General features: G+C 44.4%; 1 protein-coding gene across 3 annotated transcripts in view; it reads left to right on the top strand.

Annotated features, from left to right (window-relative positions):
- nup214 (nucleoporin 214) overlaps nucleotides 1-22,888 on the top strand; it is a 36,875-nt gene extending 13,987 nt beyond the window's left edge. For 2 of the 3 annotated variants that reach the window (XM_079363573.1, XM_079363572.1), the window contains exons 25-36: nucleotides 230-293; nucleotides 1,489-1,558; nucleotides 1,755-1,830; nucleotides 1,949-1,992; nucleotides 2,082-3,593; nucleotides 4,731-4,798; nucleotides 4,878-5,058; nucleotides 5,142-5,294; nucleotides 7,575-7,746; nucleotides 9,226-9,371; nucleotides 10,101-10,134; nucleotides 11,901-12,261. In XM_079363573.1, coding sequence (XP_079219699.1) covers nucleotides 230-293; nucleotides 1,489-1,558; nucleotides 1,755-1,830; nucleotides 1,949-1,992; nucleotides 2,082-3,593; nucleotides 4,731-4,798; nucleotides 4,878-5,058; nucleotides 5,142-5,294; nucleotides 7,575-7,746; nucleotides 9,226-9,371; nucleotides 10,101-10,134; nucleotides 11,901-11,937 — 2,557 coding nt within the window. In that variant the 3' untranslated portion in view covers nucleotides 11,938-12,261. Of the gene's footprint in view, nucleotides 1-229; nucleotides 294-1,488; nucleotides 1,559-1,754; nucleotides 1,831-1,948; nucleotides 1,993-2,081; nucleotides 3,594-4,730; nucleotides 4,799-4,877; nucleotides 5,059-5,141; nucleotides 5,295-7,574; nucleotides 7,747-9,225; nucleotides 9,372-10,100; nucleotides 10,135-11,900; nucleotides 12,262-22,758 lie in introns of those variants that run through there. The other variant, XM_079363574.1, reaches the window with a different exon arrangement.
- The last annotated feature ends 224 nt before the right edge of the window (nucleotides 22,889-23,112 follow it).

The following is a 23,112-nucleotide window of genomic DNA, read 5'->3' as shown; positions in this document are numbered from 1 at the left end:
TTCAGATATTTCCTAGTTTGACAACGAGAACTAAACGTTCAATTAGATGTTTAAGATTTTCTCTCAAGATCATTTAAGTGCTCCTTTATTCCAATTTATTAAAACATAAAGTATAATTCATCGTGACTTGAAGTATAAAGTGTAAAACATTATGCCTCTCTTGCTGATGTAAAAACACTGAACCCTCTCCCTCCTCTGTTTTTTCTTCGTTGTTTTTTTTTTTTTACAGCTCGTCAGTTTCAGATCCTGCAGCTCAAGCCTTTGCTTCACTTTCTTCTAACCAACCTAAACGAGTGAGTATACCAGCTGTCAAATGTACCTTTGCATGTTTCATTCAAGCACACAGCTTTGACACGCTATACACACAACTTGTTTTGTAGCCTGTCAGGGATAGTCGAAGCCGGACTCTGTCCAGTCCGAGAGACAACATGGAGTTAAAAAGCTTTTGATGTAGAGACGATACAGAGACCTTCAAAATCGAATCCTGCAACCTGAGAAACACGCATCTCTCGTCATGTTAGGCTCTGACCTGATCGTCGGAGGAACATGTTAGCTGGTTTAAGACGCATTTTAAAAGGTTTCCTCCTGCACTGCGTGGTGGTGCACACATTAATAATCCTCCTTCAGTGTTTTTTCTTTTTAACTTAGATCCTCAAAACAAAACACAGTTGGAGTCAACGTTCCTCTTCTTCTTCTTGACCTGTGAAAACTCACAGATTGCTGATAGTTTTGGTGAGAAGATGCACCGTTAGCGGCAGGCGTGAGAAACGTCCCAGCGTCCTCCCATGTCGGTGCGACAAGTCACAGCTGGGCGCCAGGGGAACTCCTCTTCGTCACGGTTCAGGCCCAAGTTCAGCTTGACGGGGAGTCACATTCACTGGCTCTCCATAGTTTGATCAAATAAAACCCACAAAGTGTTTGTCCTGAACTCGACTCCTGTGTATGTGTCTCTGAGTCGTGACTGTCTACAGTGAGTGAGAAGCTCGAGTCCTGTTAGCTGTACTGTTGTTGGAGCTGTGTTTACACCATGTTTACATAGACGGCTGGCTCCTCCCCTCGGGTATAAAGATGTTTTACTTCATGAAGAAGAAGAACATCGACGCTGATTATTTGGATGTCATTGTCAAGTTATGTATCAAAGTGTGCTGACGTTAGCCTGCTAACACAACAGTGCAGAACACAGGAAGTCAGCTGCTCGAGCAAAGGTGGATTTAGTTTGAAGGGTTTTTAATTATGGCGTGTTCTAATTGATGACTCCTCCGTGAGTGCGTGAGCGGAGAAAGGTTGGAGGTGTAACGCCGCAGGAGAGCGGAGGCTTCAGAAAAGCGGAGGCGTTTGTTTTGGTTTCATGATGGTGCTGAAGGGCGACATCTACTGGATGAAGAAGTCGCTCTGTCTTCCTTTTTAAAGGTTTTTTTTTTTTTTTTTTTTTTTTCCCTGTGTTGTGACTTTGAATCGTGAAGCTCTTAACAGCCAGTTTCGTTGCAGACTCCTGTACAAGGTATCCAGAAGATGTCGTCTGAAAGCACACCCACCCCACAGTCGGGCTTTGTGTTCGGTGAGAGCTGATCATTCTGATCCCAACATGTGCAAAATCTTCACTTTGAATCAATGCTGTTGCAGCTCTTGTCTTTTTTTTTTTTTTTTTTTAAACAGCTAACTTTGTTTTTTAAATGATACAGACAGATATGACTTTTTTAAATAATTTTTTTAATACATCTTTTACGGACTGCATGAACTTCTGCATCTTTCAGGTCAGCCAGCCAAAACAGACGTCGCTGCGAGCTCAACGGAGCAAACCTCCGCCAAAGGTTTCCCCTTCGCCTCAGGGTGAGTCCAAGCAGCCTCTGCCGTATAAACGACGACAAAAACGTTGCATCGTCATTACCATGATCATGTGAATGTGTCATACTCTCTGATGCTCTGTGATTTACATCTTCTCGAACAGATCTTCAGGCTTCAGCTTTTCTACGGTTACACAAGGATCACAAGGTAACACAGTTAACTGCTTATTGTCAGACAGTTGAGGATTTAGGCCACAACATGCATCACTTATGTTTTCTCATTGAATGCATTTGCAGCGAAGGATGTAAATAAATTCTCCTTCGGCGGGAATAACAAAATGATGTTCGGCCAGACTGCGGAGGAGCCGTTCTCGCACACCCCAAAGTCCACCTCCCCTGCTCTCGGCACTGCGTCACCCACGCTGCCTGCAAACGCACAAGCAGAAAAGGCCTCCTCCACCTCATCTGCCCTCAGGGTTGATCCACAGCCCCCAAAGATAGCTGGAGGAGAGACTCTGGGTGTTTTTTCTGGGCTACGTGTCGGGCAAGGAGAAGAAGCTAAAGATGCATCTGTAAAACCCGCCGCTGCTGCTGCTGCTGCTGCATCCTTTGCATTTGGCGAAACTGGACTTGGTACGAGTAAGGGAGTAGCACAATTTAGCTTTGGTGCAGCTCTGCAAAAGTCTGCAGAAGATTCCACAGGAGTGGATTTGTCCAAAGGGGCAGCGTCAGGCAGTCTGTTCAAGCCCCCCGAATCGATGCCAAAGCCGGCCTTCTCTGTCCCTCCATCCAGCACAGCCCCCCCGGCTGCTTTACCGACGTCTTTCAGCAGTCTTCTTGCTGCTTCCTCAGAGTCCACCGAGCCACCGAAGGCCACGCCCCCACCTCCAGAGCCCACACCTCCGCCTGTAAAAGAAGCCGATCCTGAACCAGCCGCGGAACGTGCAAGTCCTTCAGTATTACCCGAGCCCGCCGCAGATCCCACCTCCGCAGAAACCCCTGCCGCGGCGGCTACAGCACCAACACCTGCAGCAGCTGCACCCACCCCTGAGCCCCCCCTCTTTATCACCCCACCAGCTGAAGTAACCCCTCCACCTCCGCCCTATGTAGCCACAACAGAGGCCGCTCCGGACAGCACCACCGCTGCTCCTGCTCCTCCTTCCACGGCTGCCCCTGCGGCCGTCCCACAGGCGGCTCCAGCGGCGTTTCAGGCACCCGGTTCTGACAAACCAGGCTCCATTTTTACCCAGCCTGCACCCCCAACAACAGACGGCAGCAGTGTTCAAGTCACGCCAGTGATCACTACGGTCGCCACTGCAGCCTCAAGTACCACCGCTACAGTTAGCAGCACATCCACAACGACAGCGAGCACCGTGTTCGGACAACCTGCTGCACCTGCAGCTTCCTCAGCAGCGCCCGCAGCCACCGGGTTCGGCTCAGCTGGCTTCGGTGCGTCGGCTGGAACTGGTTTTGGGAAATCCGTCTTCGGCCAAGTGAGCGGATTTGGCCAGCCTGCCAGCAACGCGGCAACAGCCAGCGGCTTTTCTTTCGGCCAAACGGCGTTCGGAGCCACTTCGAACAGCGCGACGACCGGAGGGGGTCTTTTTGGTGCCGCAACTGCCAGCAACGCCAGTTCCTTCTCGTTTGGCACGAGCAGCGCCAACACAGCCAGCAGCACCGGCGCAGGGCTGTTTGGACAGAGCACGGCGCCAGCTTTCGGTCAGAGCTCTGGATTTGGACAGGGGACCGTGTTTGGAAGCAACACCACCACATCCTCTTCTTCTGGATTCGGCTTCGGGCAGCCCTCAGGTGAGAAGGACTCTGCACACGATTAACTTCCTCCTGTCGAGTTATCCCATGAAACATTTTCTGCTCCAGCATCAGATGTTTAAACTTGTATATAATATGGTGACCTGTTTCAATATCAAGGCAGTCCAATCCTCTGAATTGTCTGAATTGCAAAAATCGATTGGCAACATTCTGTACCGAGTGCATTTGTGCAATTTTGATGTTGCTGTTTTTTTTCCGAAGGTGAAAAAATGTCTGACAATACGTTTGATCTTTAAAAGACAGAGGGTGTATCATTTTCAAACGTGAACTGTTAACAGCCTGAAGGTAGAGAATGAAATGAGACATTGTCCAGGCTGATTCTTCAATGTTTCACTAGAACCGGCTGCAGCCACTAAATTTTGCAGACCTTATCGACCCAAATCACATAACATCAGGATTGTGAGCAAAGACATATTGATTTGATATAAATAAAAGAGACACCTCTGGAAGGTCTTTAAAACAATCCGGTCAGACTGGCCTTGTGTTGTCTAACCAGAAATACACAGCTCGGTACATTTGGTTGTCTTTTTTTTAATTATTATCTTTTTAATATATATATTTTATTTAGTTTTTCAAAATTAAAGAACAGAAAATTGACATTGCAGGACAAAACACACAAAGTTAGACACTCGCAACAAGACAAAACAAAGCAAGACAAGACATAAAAAAAAAAAAAAAGTGTGTTTGTGTCTGACGATAGAAAACATATGTTGAACATGATGATTGTGTCAAACCCAGTGAAGCTGCTCATATAGTGGCGGCTGGAATGTGTCACTTCCTTTGGTGTCGAGGCCAGCAGGGGACGAGGTCATGTCGTCTGAGCTGTGGCAGCTTAAGCACGGAGGCTGGCATGCTGGGAGTTGTCCCATTCCCGAAGATTCCCTAAATTCCCAAATCGGTTCGGGAATGCCTGAGTCTTGGTGGACAGCTGATGTTGAAGTACGAGCTCAGCAGATGTGCGCCTGTCCTCGCTCTCTTGCGTGAGAGAGTGAGGAAGCGTTGTTGGATGAAGCAGGGGGGCGGAGCTTCAGACGCCAGCTGATGCTTTTTATTCCACATGGTAAAGAAAAAGGAAACGGTCCGGTGGTTTTTCATTTTCTTCTCTTCTGATCACAGCTTTCGGATGCTCTTCCGCCACACCTGTGTTTGGCTCGCAGCAGAGCAGCGGCAGCGTGTTTGGACAGGTAGGATTCACCGAGGTTTAAAGAATCTGCGGCTCTCTTTCTTCTGTAACACGCGTTAAAACTTAAACTTCTCCTGTAGCCGCAGCAGCCGTCAGCCGGTGGAGGTTTGTTTGGCTCCGGTTCGGCCAACGCAGCGGGCTCAGCTGGCGCCGGAGGATTCTTCGGAGGCTTGGGAGGCAAACCGAGCGAAGAAGCTGCGAACAAGAACCCGTTCGGCACGCCGGCAGCCGGCGGTGGGTTCGGACAGACGACTCAGACGGGTAACGATTTTATTTCCAGTAGTTTTCACACCTTCGCCATCCTGGAGGACGAACCTTGATGTATGTGCTGATTTCTCCTGCAGGATCCAACACTCTGTTCGGGAGCAGCGGTGCAAAGACCTTTGGATTTGGACAGACCGCCTTTGGCGAGCAGAAGCCCAGCGGGACCTTCAGCACCGGTGCAGCGAGTGTGGCGTCGCAGGGATTTGGCTCCTTCTCTTCTCCGACAAAACCAGGTACAGCCGGCCTCGACCCGTCTTTGATTCTACCTGTGCAAAGTTCGGATCGTCTTTGCAGGGGAGATAAATGAATGTGTAAATGATATCTCGACTCAGAAATCACAGGACTAACGGGACTTGAACCGGCAACCCTCCAGTTACGAGTCCCTACAGACTGAGTTCCTGCATCGCGCTATTTCTCATCTTCTCCACTGCTGAAAGTGATGCATGATGTCACATCGATGTAGAATCAGCATCCTGAGCTTGACGATGACTCACTGATTTTACAACACCTGGATCACATGCATCTAAACCCTAACACTCTTTAAGTACTCTGTGTTTGATAAGATATAACTTTATTGATCAGATATGGGGAAATTCAGGCATTGCAGCAGCAGCAGTATAGAATAAAAAAACAGATCAGGATATAAACATACTGAGCTCAGCAGGACAGTGAAGAAAGGATGTGCAGTGAGCGGCAGGTTAAAGTGACCAGGTGTGTTAAAAAGCATTGAGTTTTGCTCTCGGGACTAAAATACAACATTTCCCACCCGTGACACAACGGCCGTGGACAGACGCATCACAGCACGCCGCACGCTAATCGTTTAATCTCGATGATCTCGTCTCCCCGATCGTAAGAAGCACATTGGTGTGTTTGAACTGGAAAGTGGATTAAGTGCTCGGGGGCTCCGTTCACACGCTGATGCCTCCACGAAGCGCCCCGGCCGCACCGCTCCATTCACACGCAGGCGGTGATGACGAGTCCGTCCCACGCCGCCGCTTTCCAACGGGAGGGTTTCTGTGCGTTGTGGTTATTTGTTGATTTAGGCTCAGGGACATTTGAGGGGGGTGGAGCTAAATTATCCATAGAATGAATGGTAGCGTTGAGATTTAAGTCCAGAGGGTTTCCACGCTTGTCATAGTGATGTCTGAGATTCTCTGGCTTCAGGCCTTCGGGCGTGAGGTCGTGTGAGTCCCCGTGTTAAAGGGACGGCTGCTCACCTCCACATAATCCCATTTTGCACAGCAGGCGACTCCTGACATTGCTCTCTCCTTCATGGTGTCGGTTACAGCGAGGCGGCCTTATCTCGTCGGCGCCGCTGCGTCACGCTCCCGTGTCCCCTGCTCCTGCTGTGCTGAGGCGGCGTCACCTCGGAGCCGTGCACACTCAGAGATGTGATGTATGCAGACGCAAACAGCCGGAGGCCCTGACTGTCACAGACATCATTTCACAATGTAAAACCCCTGTGAGGAGTTCTTAACCGTTTGAAATGAAAACAGACGTTTCGTTATCACCTACAAAAGCAAAAAATTAACAACCGATTTTTATTTGAATGTGTTTCAATAAAGCAGGAGACACTTATTGTTTGAGATCCGACCTCCATCCACGGCGTTGCATCTTGAGGTGGTAGCTCAGTCTGTCTGGACTTGGGTTGCCGGTTCAAGACCCTGTGCAGAGAAGAGGTGCTAGTTCACGTCCTGTGCTTCGCAGCGGTGCCCTTGAGCAAGGCAATGAGCACCCCCAGCTACCCCCAACAAAACAACGAGGAATGCCAAGAGTCAGGGCCGCGTTAACACCGCTTTGATTTGATTTGATGAATCCGTTTACTGACCGCTTTACTGTTGAACGTGGAAACGTTTGAACTCCTCGCTCTTCATGTGAAAGATTGTGAAAGCGTGATCACGTGCCGCCTGTAGATTCAAGTCCAGTATCCTCTGAAAAGCTGTTCTAACATTGATGTTGATATCTGTCTGAAAGTGAACTCCCTCACACCGGGTCATTTTGTTTTTTTGTTTCTTCTTTGAGCTTCTTCTTATTCAGATTTTTATTTTTGGTTTCTCCACAGTTTTTACGATTCTCGATTTTGAAGTTGTCGTCGTAGTAATCATCCAAACTGTCTGTTAGGCCTTCTGGTCGGCACACCTTGGCTCACTGTAGCTCCAACACACACACACACACACACACACACACACACACACACACACACACACAGTGTAATCTTATTACATTCGTTCAATCTATTATTTATCGGGGCCTGCTGGTAGCCAGGCTGTAATTTCAGTGCAGCCTTTCTCCCCTGCCACTCGGTGTGAAGTCTCCATCCTGTCAGTGTGTTGTTAGAAAACATGTGGGGGGGGGGGGGTCATGTTGACAAAGGAGTCCAATCAAAAATGGGGTAAAAAGCCATCTACAGAAGAAGTTCAGCCTCACAGTGAGAAACGAGGCCGAAGCCCTGAAACGTTCTTCTGCTTTACAGACTTCTTAAAGCCCCTCTCGGCCCTCTTTCCCTTCTTCAGGTGGCTTTGGAAGCGCTCCGGTGTTCGGGAGCCCCCCGGCCTTCGGCAGCTCCCCTGCGTTCGGCGGCGGAGCTGCTTTTGGAGCGAGCCCCTCCTTCAGTAACAACATGAGCTCGTCCGCGGGTAAAGTGTTCGGAGAGGGAACAGCTGCTTCCAGCATGGGAGGATTTGGGTAAGAAACTGAAAGTGTTCAATTTAAAGTGTAAAAATAATCATTGAACCGACGGGGACGGCGCTTTATTTTTTGGGTGTTAGATTGTTGCAGAGGATGTCAGCAGGCTGTTTGGTGCGCACACAGGAGGCAGCAGAGCAGCAGATTATTTATTTTTTTTCTGCCTGCAGCGTAGACGAGTGTGTTTTTATTTTCAACATCTGGGTCCTCTTTAACTCGACGCACAATCACAGGAGCGTAAGGCATAAACGAGTGAAGGGAGGCACGCACAGTCGTTGTAAAACAGTCTGATGACGGAAACAAACGTTTGTTTGAACCTCGTCTGAAGACCAGTCCAGGCTTTTTTTTTTGTAAATATGGAGAGAAAAAAATGTCCGTTATGTGGAAGTGAAAAATCCCGCAGTTTGTCGAGTGTGCGCTTGAGGCTGCCGGCAGAAGCCTTTGATTGACAGGCGGCTGTCAAGACGCTTCAGACCCGCCTCGACTCAGCCTGCCGTTAGGTTGACTGAAAGTTAGCTTGAGACAGTTTTTCCAGCACGCCGCCCCGCGCAGTGTGAGACGCCACTCAGGCTTTGTCCACTAACATTTACAGTCTTTGGCGTCGATCTTTTAGTTTGTGCTGAATGAATTGATTTTTTAATTTTTTTTTAATCCTTCTTCTGTCTCTTGCGATATTTCCGCTCCGTGTTCGTCTTCTCTGTGAACGTGCTCAACTTGACTCACCGCAAAATCGTCCCTCACTCGAGGTCGGGCCCCGACGCCTCCTCTTCTTCAGCTGAACCTCGCCACAGTGCACGCGTGGTTTTGAGCACTGCAGTGAGCCTCGGCGCGTGCCCCCCCCCCCCTGTGCAGGACTAGATTACCTTCTCAGATAATCTCACTGCTGCCTGCAGATTAAACGTTATGCTCATTCTCTCCTCATTCTCTCCAGCGGGAGTCAGTGGCCGTTGGCACTGCAGAGGGGATTAGGACATAAAGCCCCATTTCTCAATCCTCACTCACACACCATCTGACACCTCCTGCCCTCTCAGGATACATTTACTTGGTGGAAACTAAACAAAAAAGACACCATTTGTTTCTCTCTCTCTTGTCGCTCTTTTTTCTTTTTGCTCAGAAAGAGGAGCTCTGCACATTTCACCTCGGTTGTTTAGTGGTTGTAGTTCCTGAAACATTCTCTGTTACTGCAATATAACATCCTCTCTCTCTCTCTCTCTCTGTCTCTGTCTCTGTCTCTCTCTCTCTCTCCCTCTGTCTCTCTCTCTCTCTCCCTCTGTCCCTCTCTCTCTCTCTCCCTCTGTCTCTCTCTCTCTCTCCCTCTGTCTCTCTCTCTCTCTCTCTCTCCCTCTGTCTCTCTCTCTCTCTCCCTCTGTCTCTCTCTCTCTGTCTCTCTCCCTCTGTCTCTCTCTCTGTGTCTCTCTCTCTCTCTCTCTCTCTCTCTCTCTCTCTCTCTCTCTCTCTCTCTCTCTCTCTCTCTCTCAGGTTTGCCTCGCCTCCCAGCGCCCCATCCTTCGGTGCTCTAGCCAATCAGAACCCGCCGTCGTTCGGGGGCCTGGCACAGCAAGGCTCTGGGTTTGGAAGTCAGCCCAGCAGCTTCTCAGGCTTTGGACAGCAGCCACAGGCAGGAGGTGAGAGTCCTCTTTCCTCATCGTGTCCACTCGCTCACTCGCTCTGCGTTACCACATTGCAAACAGACAAAAAACGGCCACTCATGTTTTTAGGTAGCAGCCTGCATCTGCATGTCAGCGTCACATCTTTCCTTCCAGCGTTCTGTAGTTTCCATCCAATCATAGTGCAGCGTTCGCTCGGACAGCCCCAACTAGTCTCCGGTGGCTTCTGTGCACAACATTTGACCAAGTGCCGTGTGAAAGCAAACCAAAAGACTTGAATAGAGTCCACCCAACTCAAAGGTCCCATACTCTGCTATATATTCTCTTCAGTGTGTTCTCCAGGCGTCCGTTAGTCACATCTATGTAGAATTCAAAGTCTGAGGAAAACGCGTCTTCTCCAAGTCCTCATGTTAGCTGTAGTTTCTCCCCCCCCCCCCCAATACAATGTACCAGTGTGATGTCACTGATCCAACCCCATTGGCTCGTGCTGCGCGTCCATGTGACATCCATGCTGAGCAACTGACCAATTACAGTAGAGCAGAACAGCTGACCAATCAGATCACACCTGGACCCTGATTGTGGGGGGATTCAGAGCGTTGCAAACAGGCAGAGGAGAGACGGCAGACACTTCTTACTTACGTACTTTTGTAGGCACATAAATGAGATCATATACGAAGCCCATAAAGAGCAAATATGAAGATGTGAAAGTCACCCAGTTAACTTTCTTTTCCTTTTTCTTTTCTGCAGGATTCTCTGGAGGCACCTTTGGGTCTGCAAACCAGTAAGAGTGCTCAACATTTTTACGTTCAACTGATGTCTCTTGTGTGTGTGAACTAATGAGTAGGCGGAGCCACACTTCTCGCCGGCAGCGGTGCGTTGTGCCTGTGCCGCCTGAACTCTGCTGAAGCTCACGTCTCCCTTCTCCACAAAACGGCTCCCCAAAGAACTTCTCAGATTTAAACACCGGCTCGTCCGCCCTCATTTATTTCCCTTCCTGGGCTTTATTTCTGATTCTCTTTATTGGACCTGAGAGCTTCTCTCTGTTTGGTGCCTTTCACCTTCGGTTAAACAAAAAGCACATAAAAACACATGAAACTAAAACACTGCGACGTGCTGCTGTTGCTCCATCGTGTCCCTGAAACTGGTGCTGCATGATCGAATGCTCTGGTAGCGCTTTCCTTACTAATTGCCCTCTTGCGACCACATTTTCATTCCCATCCTCCTTTCTCTCCTTTCCTTTCTCTCATCCCTTGTTTCCTCTTTCCTCTTCCTCCTATCTCATGCTTCCTCTCCCTGCGCTCGCTGCTGCTGCTGCGTGTCACATGGCGGCCAGTGCGTACCCCGGGGTGTGTTCCAGAGGAATGCACTCTGAAGTGTTCAGGAGTGTGTGTGTGTGTGTGTGTGTCGGGGGGGGGGGACAAGGCTCAGACACATTCTCATACTCTTCCTTCTTAGCCGTTCTTGTTCTTCAGTCTAACCTTTTGGGTCTTTTTTTTTTAATTTTTTTTATGCCTTACATTCAGCTTGGTCATCATTGTGTTTCTTTGCTTCCCTAATCACATTTTATATACCGCATCAACATTAAAGTAGAACAGCCTCTTGCTTTCCTGCAAATGTGCAAAACAATCATTTTGCAAGTTGCTCTTGAACATTAATCAATCGGCCCGGTACAAACAAGACAACACGACATAACACTGTGTCCTCAGAGCGTCGCATCGAGCCGCATCGGGGACTCACAGCACCCCTGAAATATTTACTTCTGTGCGTTCTGTCAGATCAGCTTGAAAACAGTATGACATCTGGTGCTTTTATTTTGAAGGTCGACAAATGAAAAGTGTGTCTTAACATCAATTCTGAATAGTGTCGGTCAGAGGAATCAACCGGAATCTGACTCGTTTTGTTATTGCCCAGTATGTTCACATATACAAGGAGTTTGTCTCGGTGCGTTTGTGACACTCTCAGTTCACAGCTGAGATTAAATTAAACAGACTGACGCTCGCTTGAGCATCATGCTGTTAAGACGCCACGTGAGAAAAGGCCGAACCACAAACTCAGCATACTGACTGTTTGACTGATTTATCATTGTCAACCTCCAACATATTCACTGAACACATCCAAAATCAAATCCCCATTAGAGCCCGACCGATGTCGGATTTTTGGGGCCGATATCGGAAAAAAATGTAGTACCGATATGTCGGCCGATAAATATCTGCGATAAAATAGCTGATACCGATGGTCAGTGGATACGCCAATATCGGCCAATATTATCGGCTGGCCTATTAATCAGTCGGGCTCTAATTAGATTAGTTTGTTTCTGTGTGTGTGTGTGTGTGTGTGTGTGTGTATTCCCTTAAACCTACTAGTATATCTTCATCCTTAAAAAAACAAAAAGCCTTAATAGTCATTTCCACTATAATATAAAGTATGTCGATAACTTCCTGTGACTTCAAATAGGGAACTGTAATTCTAATATCTCTAACAATAATAACGACATCACTTTATCAATAATCTCTCCCTCTCTTCTGTGTCTGTCATCTCTTCTTCCAGATCAGCTCAGCAAACATTTGCCAGTTGGAGAAGCTAGTTTTATTAAACGTCCCTGAGCTAGACGTCACAGTGCTTTCTGCAATCAAGCTCTGCGTGTCACACGGCTGTTATGGGGGAGGGGGGGGGGGTGTCCAGCAGGGGTCATAAAAGTGGTGAATAAAGTCAGTTAGCGGAAAGATTTTCTTGGAGAAAAGCGTTTGTATATTTTTGGGGAAAAGGCATCGTCTTGTTTGAAGCTTTGTTACAAATCAAGTTACTTCATTTTCAACATCCATTTGATTGTTTTTTTTTCCCCTCCTACATTTTGAATTTTCTTTGGCTTCTGGACTCTAAAAGACGGGAATAAACTTCTCAAACTATACTTTTGAATATTTCACTGTTTTCCTACATGAAATGGTGTTCACGAAGTCAAGTCATAATGTTTTCTGTCCGAAAAGTCTTAAACCAACGAAGAGTATACCAACAACTCAGACAAACCCAACAGTAAACATTCAATCTGTCAGAAAAGTTTTATTTTCCTTTTCAAACTATTTTTGCAGAAATTCTCCGGCCTGTATTTTTACAATAAAAAAAAAAGTGGAAATAAATGAAAAATGTCAAAGAACTGACTTGTCTTCTAAACATTTTATTCCTAAACGCACTGTCGATGGTAATTATCTTCACTGAAGAGAATCTAACAGTGATCATGACTCAGTGTATTTTTATAGGCAAATCGTTTAAAGGAGACAGTGATTGACTTTTCAAATCCAGTCGACGTTGCCTTTGAGCACCAGCATGAGACTAAAACAGTCGGCCGTCCTGTTCTTAAAAAAATAAATCAATAAAAAATGTTGCACATTCATCCTTTTAAGGTTTAATCTTTTCTTTTTTTTCTGAACTTGATTATCATCAAACGTTTGTATTTTAAGATCATAGCACATTGAAGAACAGTGCCACACTGTCTTTTTTTCATTTAGAGTCAATCTACCAGAAAATAAAGCAGATAAACTGATGATGAATGTTTAATTCGAGGTGGTGTAAAGAGTAACATGGCAGCATGCCTCAGGCCGTGTTTAGACGCTTCACTAATTAATGCGAAGTCCTCCTTGATATGCAGCTCATTCCTCCATCTTCAGTAAAGAATTCATTGACTGGCATGCAGAGCTGTCGGCCTGTGGGAGAATGCTGATGGGGATCTACAGCCCGTATAGGAGCCTTGCTGCTGCTGCTGCTGCTGCAGCATTCGGCCGCCATCAACAGAATTTCTTTCCCGACTCGTGGATGTGGAGAATGTCACTGTCACTCTGTCCACCCTGATCTGGCGTCTCTCAGCAGGCGGGGATGGCGGAGGTCCGGGTCGCTCTGAAGTGGCACGGGAATGTCAGGGTCATAAAATGTGACCTCAACCACCCACCTGCTCAAACGGTCAAACCCACATTCCCAAATAGTTCTTTACAGATAAAACCAGTCGCACCATTTGTCCTATTGGCAATAATTCAGCTTTAAATGTGAATGAACTTTTGTCTTTTGGATTTATCTTAAACTTTTCTCCAATCCTGAAACAAAATCCAGACTTCTGTCCTGATTTTCCATTTCAATACAAAGACGTGATGATTGACCGATAGGGTGGACCTCTCTGATAGTCGTACGATTAAAATCCGTAATATTTATATATATATATATATATATATATATAATTTTTTTATTTTTTTTTTGTTTTTTGTGGGAGGGATTATTGATTATTATCTGAGATGAATCCATTGACCAGCTCACTCACTGACAAGCTGTGTTCCTGTACAGTTATCAGAGGCTGATACCATGCTGTTATTGGTGTAGTTATCAGTATCCAAGGCTGATCTTAATGCTGTTATTGGTGAACAGTACAGGTATCCATACGAAGTCCGATATGATAATACTATTGATACAGGTATTGGTTAGAGATGCAGCGATCGGGGCCGATATGGGAACCAATGTTTAAAATAAGGATTTAGCCTACTTAGATACAGATGTTTGTTTCTTAGCTATTTTTCATGTAAGACTCCCACCAAGAGGGCCGCCATTTTGTTCTCATGTTTGACAATGCAAACAAGTCAGTTTGTTCAACGTGGGACTTAATCTGCATGAAATAGACCTAAAGCACGTCGGCCACTCACATCGCTCTGTACATCTGTAGCATCGGTATAGTTATCAGTATAAAGGCACATACCGATACTGTTATCGGCTCGAGGCGTCAGGATCAAAGACCGATGCTGTTGTCCGTTCTGGTAGCAGAATCAGAGGCTGATAAAATAGTTTCTTGCTCGGGCGGTTACCAGCCCAAAGTCTGTAATACTGCGAGCTTAAGCCGATAAGCCTTTGAGATTTCATCACCCACTCCTATCTGGACTTTATAAAAGTACGAAGCACAATAAATACATTTATGTTCCCTTTTATTTCCTAAATGTGAATGAAAAGTAATTCTCTTCTTTAGTGATTTAAAATCACAACAAAAAAAGTCTTCTGAACTCTGGACGATGGCAGCTGTCTTCATGTAGTCCAGATAAAAATAGCTCGACCACCCCTCCCCCCCTTTAACCCCTACACTTATTCTGATTCCCCCCCCAGCACTCACCCCCACCCTCCAAGTTTGCAATGATTAGCAGTGTCTGACCACATCAGCATTTGCTTTGCTGACATATTCATCACGTCTACACATGCCTCTGCGCTCCCCAGGATGAGCGTCTTCAGGCGTTTCTCTTAAACAGCCTGCTCGCTCTAATATCACCCACACAGAGCAAGCTTTTATCGCTCACACTTCTGTGTTGAATATGTGTTTCCCGGTGTGTGTTTTCCAGCGGCAGCTCTTCTGACAGAGCATGCTACATTTTTCCCCGAATGGGTAATTTTGCCTGCACAGATAATCCAAATCCAATAATCCACTAACAGACGAGGGGACACCTCACCCTCTGTTTCTCTTCACTCTCCACATTGTGCTGACTTGGTGGTGCACTGCGGATCACTTTTTCTGAGGCTTAACCCCTGTTTGCAGGACCATGCCTACAACTAGCAAGTAAACACACAGTATGGAATACTTCAGGTCATTTCTTAAAAGTGTATTATACAGGGGCATAGTTGTCAAGATAATTAAGTGAGGTGAAAGGGACACATCCTGTGTTTTTTGTTATTGGTTTTTGCATGTTGAGTTTTTTCTCCGCAAAGCAACAAAACAGGAGCACTTCAGTTTCATTTCAGTTCAACGTAAGATTTAAACCATGCTTTCATTCTTCCATTAGAGATGCCATTGTTGGTCTGACATTGTTTTAAAAAAAATCTCAACAAATGTTAACGATAAAGACAACATCTTTCCACCCTGAAGCTGTTGGACTCAAAACATTTTGGAGAAAATTTCCAGACGACCATCTGAACATCAACATCATCAGCCAGCGAGGGTAAAAGAACAAAGTGATGGGCATTAAAGGGGAAGAAGCGAGCTCACTATGTGCGCACACATCAACAACATCACCTTCCAGTCACGTGATCTAATCGATCTAATCAAAACCATCGTCCATCGGGGCTCAGGAAAATTCGCCTGAACACTTCCTGCTACGTTCATACGTTGGCTCACCCCCACGTCACTCTGAAGTTTTATAAGGGAGCAGGCAGGAAAAAATGTGCAACAAGTCCGCCATTTTTATTCACACTTGTCGCTCCAAAAGTGTGAAAACATCCTTAAAAATCTTCCCATCATCAACTTTTCAGATTTGTAGTTGAAGGTTTTCACACATCTTGTCTAATATCTGAACATTTACTTCGGGGAATGCCTCCAACATTTTATTAACATTCATCATGTTTCCCTGAGGATGTATCGCGTTGACGCTGGATCGTTCTCGCTTCGTCCAAACATCGACATTTTGTGATTTTAGAATAACTGTGAAAGAAGCTGGTGGACAGATTGCTATGAAACTCCTCATGTCTCCTTTAGTATGAATATGTATATCTTTTTCTGAGCACCATCGTCAGATTGAAATGTCGCTAAACATGCATTAGCAACTATTTGCATGCCAACACTAGCTCAGCACGGCTAAGCTTGGCAGAACAGCCTCGACTTAATGAGTAGATATCATGCTAATTTTAGCAATTAGCTTAAAACCAGCCCATCAAAGAGCTCCTAGCATGACTGTAGGCTTTTAATCTTGTCTAACTTCTCTCTTTTTGGACAGTTTGAACTTTTCCTGCTTATTATTCCACTCTGTAAATCTCCACATTACTCTTTGGCTCAGTCCATTCATAATAGAGGTAGCTGGACACACTCCAAGATCCAAGTTTGGGTTTAGTTAAAAAAAAAATCTGAGATATTAATAGCTCATATGGATCACTTTTCTTTTTTTTTTTTTATTAATTGTGTGCCACTCATCACCTTCAGCTATGTGTGTCCCATTTTTAGCTGCTGTCAAACATTCCTGCAGATACTGGCAGTATTAAGTTTCAGAACAGAAGAGCATGATCACTTTGTATGCCAGTATTTATGCTCGAATGCTAAGCACAGCTTTGAGCAATGCAGTGGCACTGACGTGAGCATAATGCATGATAGATAACACCCAAAGCCACTGTACCAGTAAGTCCATCCGAACCTCGCAACCTTTAATTATCCACCTGCCTCCTCTTTTCACTCTCTTCCTTTAACTCACTCTCAGGGATTATACAGTTCAGTGTCATTACTTATCCTGACACTTCAAAGGAGCTTTATTCTGAAGGCTTTAATTTCAAACTCCATTTGGTCCCAACATATTTTTACAGGAAGACTGAGTAAGGTGTCAACGCTGTTCTTCTTCATTAACATGTGACACCACATGAACAGGTGCACGCAACATCAATTTCAACAACACTGACTTGGCACGTGAATGGATTATGCAGAATGGGCTTAACGTCTTATCTAATAGACTTGATCGTGGATGTCAGGCATTGTCACAGATGTCAGAGGGGAATCAGTAGAGCGGCAGTGTTGCTGAGTTTCAGGACGAATGTTTTTCCCAAACCGCTTACTCTGTGTTGTGAAGGACTCATTGCAATAGTAGAATATGACCTCACTCCAAAAGGTAAGATGCAAGTCTGCATTAAAAAATAACATAAAAAGGCAGCCCAAGGCACATTGTGGGATATGTGTAGAATTTGAATGCCTTGTTTTTTTATTATTTATTTATTGCTAAGTCGATGAAAAACCCTGCCAAATAAAGTAAGCCATTTTAATTGTGCCCAAATCCTGCTGTAGGATTTGGGTTTTACCCACACCAATGCAAAAAACCTTCAAAGGACAAGTTCAAAATGTACCCATGCAATGAGCTCCAACAATATAACATACAATCACATATCATATCCTGTTTATCCAATAGTATCGGATGAAATACAAGACAATACCCCTGCAATAAGTCCCTCAAGATAGATTTCTATATGATACAAACTCAAATAATTCTTGTGCATTGAGCACTAAAAATGTTCTGAGGGGGGTGAAATGCTTTAACAGTGGTACAAATAAAAACAACAGCCCAACAAACCCTTAACAATGACTTCTGCATGCAATGTACTAAAGCGCACATTACCTATATCTGACATGTTCCACATTATGAAGAAAACAAAGTGAAAAAGCACAGAACACCATGGAGCTATTGACAACCCTCACAGCTACTTTAGGGTAAAAATATATTGAACATTTTTTGTCGACTCCTTTTAGTGTAAACATCTGATTTATGAAACACTGATAATTCCACCTCCTTATATTCATTTCCTGAGTTTAATTGGGAACAATCAAAGTGCATTGTCTGCTCATGTAATTGATCCATCCATTACAGCTTATAAATAGACAATGACGTCATAACATCCGTCTTTATTGCAGACGAGCTGTTGTGGGAGCTTTAGCCTCAAAGCTGTCTTTCTTTAAAAAAAAAAAAAAAAAAAAGTGTCGAAGCTGAAACACAGCTGGCCTCTCAGCATCACCTCGAAATGTCCCACTCAGGTGAGCATTCCTTGTTTCCACAGCAGTGAAGGCCGCTTTAAGCTTTCAGTGTCTGTCACAGACAACAAGCAGGTTTCCTGGTCGACAGCAGTGACCCAGAAGCTGCTGGATTTCCTGAAGCTTCTCCAGCCTCTCCAAGCTTCATGAAATCAGTCGTTTTGTTGGAATTTGTCAACGTCGGTTTTCTGCTGAAGACTCGAAATTTCCTTTTAAGTATTTTAGGTTGAGTTTCTAAATCCAGATAATAACTTCACTGTATTTAAAACAGACAAACACACAACTATCACATCTGAATCTTTCCAGTTACTGATTTTTTTTTTTTTTTTTTTTTTTTTTTGATTGGACAAAGAGGATAATCGGGCCATGTGCTCCGAAAGCTTTTAGATTAATTACATCTGAACATGTCATCTCATTGACATGACACAGTGTGTGAGCCCATCTGCGATTGTCTCCTCTGTTAATTTGTACTTTCAGGTTTTTGCTAAAACAGCTTAAAACAGTTATTATTATTATTCGACTGGTCTCAAAGTCGGCGCTTCCTTTCTCAGCGGGCCGCATGCCTCGTGGTTGATGCATGGAGGTGCTACACGTGGCACGGCGGCGTGGAATGACGGGGCGTGACGGTCCACACTCGTGAATTTTGTTTCAAACAAAACTGCTGCTCAAGAATGTTTTCACACTTTGTCACCGCTGCTGTCAATCAAACCGAAGTGTTTTTTAAGTTTTCGACAATTCTCAACTCACCCCGAGATTAAAAAGGTAGGACGGGGGGGGGGGGGGGGGGGGGGTTTAATCAGCCAAGTCAGGAGACTGTACAGCATATATCATGTTCTGGATAACTATCAGCACACACACTGGCAGAGTCAAGAATAAATAAAGCCTCAAATAAACAAGTCTTACACTTGAACCTATTCTTAAAATCAGCTTTTCTTTCGGCTATTTTAGATGTGCTCATATCCCACTGGAACTTAACGCCCTTTTGTAAGCTCCTTTAAGTAACCAGAGAGAGAGAAATGAAAGAGGAGGGCTCAGGCGGATGTTTTATTAATGCCAGTTAAGGTATTAGTGTTGACAGAAATTAATAATGGAGGAGGTGGCCCAGGTTGGATGAGGTGTTCAGCTTTTAATTGTGTAACTGACGTGGATGCTCTTCCCCTCGGGAGCTGCTCGCCATGTCGCCGTTTCTAACTCGTTCTTCGGCACAGTGTGGGAGGACGCTGTAATTACACTGAATGCAATTAAAGTCGGTCTAAAAGTCGCCCTGTAGCTGCTCGTGGGATGCTCACCGTTTAATGGCTGTCATTAATTTGAATAGAAAATCACATTACGTGGTGCAGTAAGCAGCTGTTTACCGCATCCGAAGTCTTAGTCATGCACTCCAGGTGTAGTCCTGATGTAAAGATTGAACACCGATCTGGAAGTGTAAGAGCAGCTCGAAGGGAGACGAGGATTTCACAAATTGCTTCAGCGGAGAAAATATTGTCTGCGACGTGATTCAAAAGTCTTTTTGGAGGTGCTAAAAAGCGTTTAACTAAAAGTCAAAATGGTCACCACAGTGAACGTTTTTCAACAACAGTTTCCGATTTTCCACCACTGAAACATGTGCAGGTTGTTTCATTTTAATGAAATCCAGCAGAGGGGTTATTGTTCTGTAGAGACAGGCTACAGATGAATGATTTAAATATCCTCTTTTTTTCAAAGGGTAGTTTCAAGCGGTTGGTGTTTTTATAAATCTGGGATGAAACTGAACAAAACACACACTGGAAGAAGTCTTAAACTTAACCTGAGGAACCGTCCAAACTAACCCCGTGACTCGTACCATCAAAAAGAAATCTCTAATCTTGTGATGTTGCTTCATAGAAATGTTTTGTTCTTCTTTCTTCGTTATGGTAAGTAGTGCTTTTTACATACTTGGGTTATCAATCTAAAGGTACCCATGGGCATCTTAAGATCATTCTGACCAGTAATGAAAACATCTGCTGCTGTGATTTTAATTTCTTCTTTTGCATGTTAAGTTTTCGTACATTTTACGTCGTATGGAATTGGTTTAAATTATGTCAAAGACCTCCCATCATCCACAATGCGGATCTCATTTCTTCAGTACAAATGTCTCACTTAGGCTTCCAGAGTCATCTTTCGTCTTTCTCGAGATTGTGCATATAAACAGAATTAGAAAGTACAGCAGCCACGTGGATCGTGAAGTGTGCTGGTTTCCCTTTTACACTCCATGGTTTATCGGGGATCGTCTGAAGGCAGGAGATCAGCCTGCCTGGGTGTTACCAATCATCTAACCACAATATATTTTTAATGACCGTCTTTAACGTGAGCACAGAACGTCAGTCTGTAATCCCCACGTCGACTCAGTTTATACTGAAAATTTAAATTAATATTTTTATTTAATTAATAAGCCCCATTCTTGTCTCAGAAATCACAATGGCTATTAGAAGCCGTTGCGACTCTAGCATTGGCACTGTGGGAGTATAAATAGCACCGTGTGGTGCCAGAGATACAGTGGCACTGTGATTATTCGGTGTTACACTTGGGGACAGGTGGATGTATGTAGGAACACACTCACAGTCTGGGAGCCAAGTAAATATAGCTGTGAGTGTGCAGCTCAGGAATGTGAGACAGTGGAGGCTGCAGGTTGAACCGGACACACAAACTGCTGCTTCACTTCTTTTCCACACACACACACGCACAAACACACAGACACACACACACTTCTCACTTGGATACAGGACATGTGATGGTACTTTTTTTTTTTTTTTTGCATGTGGCTCTGGACAAATACAGATAATACTGTATATCCAAGAATAGTAACACTTAACCTTATCAGGCCCTTCTTCACACTTATCCTGCATTTTGAGGGTTTTTTTGTATTATTGGATCCATCTGTGGTTAAATCCGAAAACTGTCTTAAAATGTCTGAGTTCAAGTTGTCTGTATCTGCAGTGACTCTTTTAGGAGTCTCCGTCGCCTGGAGATTAATGACAAGCTGTTGCCTCTTGATGTTATAAACCCAGTGATGATCTGAAAATAAAAGAAGCACGTGGAGAACTATAACTGAGTCCAAATGAGGGTGCGTTGCAGTAAGAATGGAGACTCTGATGTTTCTCTCCAGCTTAGTGTGGGCCACCTATCAATTTAAATACATCAGATTCAAATATTTCAGTTATTTAACTGACGATGATGGGTTTGCATCATAAATAAAGTTTAGTTCTGAGACTGAGGATCAACCGTTCTATTTGATATTTTCTCAATTCTTATTTTATCATCAGATGTGTTTTAAACTGCTGCTGGTCCCAAACAAAGGCTCTATTTCACTCCTGTTACATTTACGAGACGTCCAGCTTCTTTCAGGAAAAACAAAAAACAAAACCTTTCCAAAAAAACAGCCCCAAGTGTCTGAGAGTATAAAGAAGAGAGCTTGGTGTGCATGAACATCCAAAGAAAAGTCTATTAAAGAATAATGCTGCTGCAAAACCTGAAAGATTCAAAAGAAAATGAATAACTATTCGAGTCAAAAACAGAGTCACGGCTCGACTTAAAGTGTCTCCATGGAGACCATAGATCGTCCCCTGTGTTTTATTTAAATCGTGGTATCGTTGATCTGAGATCTCTCGTTTGTATTTGAGATCTGATGATTTGTTTGAACTCAGGAAAGATATGCTTTACCTTCAGGCTGTTACTGTGTTTTATTTCCCGCTCATCGTGAAAGCCCAAAGAATCTCCTTGGAGTCCTCTTTTTTTTTTTTTTTTTTTGTCTTCACTTCATTCAGGAGAATCCTTTCTTGATTTCATTTCATTCTTTCTCTCCAGCATGTGCGCCTTCTTTCCTTTCCATTAATTTGAATCACTCGTCCTTCCGCACAGAAAGGCACATTGCGTTTTGTCATGTGTCATGTCATGTGCTCAGCCACGTACGTATGTGTGTCGCCTCAGGGTTCGTTCGTATGCATACAGGCCTTTCAAAAAGACTGCGTCTCTTTGTCCCGGCTCAGTGGGTATCTGGTTCTTTCATTTGTATCGAGTGAATGGGCACGATGTCCAGCATGTTAGAAAAGAAGCCCTGAAGAACAAGTATGGAGGAAAGAAGAAGATCGTTTTTATTTCTTCTAGCGATGCACGGACGCGCGGAGTCGTACTTAAATTCTTAAACGGTGCACAAGCATGAATGGAAACACACAAACTACCCTCTATGAAAGGTTTTTAAAGCGTTAGCATGAGGGAGCAGTCTCTCCGTCTGCAGGGACATAAGTTTGGAAACGGAGAAAGTAGAGGTACCAGTTCACCTCCTGAACGCTGCCCTTGAGCAAGGCATCTGCCCGGGTGCAGCCCCTTCACTCTGTCATCTCTCCGTCAAAGGATACATAAGCTAGTCACTACAGGCTACCACATGAACTATCAAACAAGAGACTGCTCGAGCACAGGTGAGACAAAGGACACAGGTGAAGGACAATCAGAACTGGAAACACTGGGGACAAGAACGACCAGATAACTCAGGAAACACTGAAGACACAGAGAACTAAAGAACGTAAGAAAACACGTTTAAACATAAAGGGGACACATCGATCGCAAATTACAAAATAAAACAGGAAACACTAAACTCGGAAAAACAAACACACAAAGGAAACGAGCAACACCGGGGAAGAAAGAGAAATTAAAACAAGCAAACCTAAATGTACAAAACTAAATAAAACCAAATCATGACACTTTTATTGTGAGCAAACAATAACAGACCGTAAAGTTATTTTCAGTATGCCACAGATTTTTTATTTATTTGTTGACCATAAATAATCGGTGGTATCCATGGAAACGTTTGGAGGGCTTACGTGAACACGGTTTGTCAGTGCATTTAGGATGGTAAAACACATGTTTCTTTTCTTTCAGGAGCTACTTTCAGTAAAACCATCAGGTGGAGAGAAAGATCGTCGTTCAGCCGGGGATACTATAACCAGTGTTTGTGTCTTCCTCTTCTTAATTCTTACATTGCATCTTAAAATAAAACATGTATTCTACATGACGTTGTGATGTGTCTTTTGTATCAGTTGAGTAGATTTTAAAGGTGCTAAATCTAATTTCTAAATACTTAATAAGGCATACATAGTCCTCACTGTAGATGAGCTGATGAAATAGTGAATCCATTAATAAGCCTTTTATGTTTATAACTCTTCATAAATTCCATAGTTACATAAAACAACACCAAAAACACCTCCATACTTGTTCTTCAGGGCTTCTTTTCTA

Source organism: Symphodus melops, assembly GCF_947650265.1.
Source record: "Symphodus melops genome assembly, chromosome: 16".
Classification (NCBI taxonomy): domain Eukaryota; kingdom Metazoa; phylum Chordata; class Actinopteri; order Labriformes; family Labridae; genus Symphodus; species Symphodus melops.
This window is presented reverse-complemented; position numbering and strand designations above follow the sequence as displayed.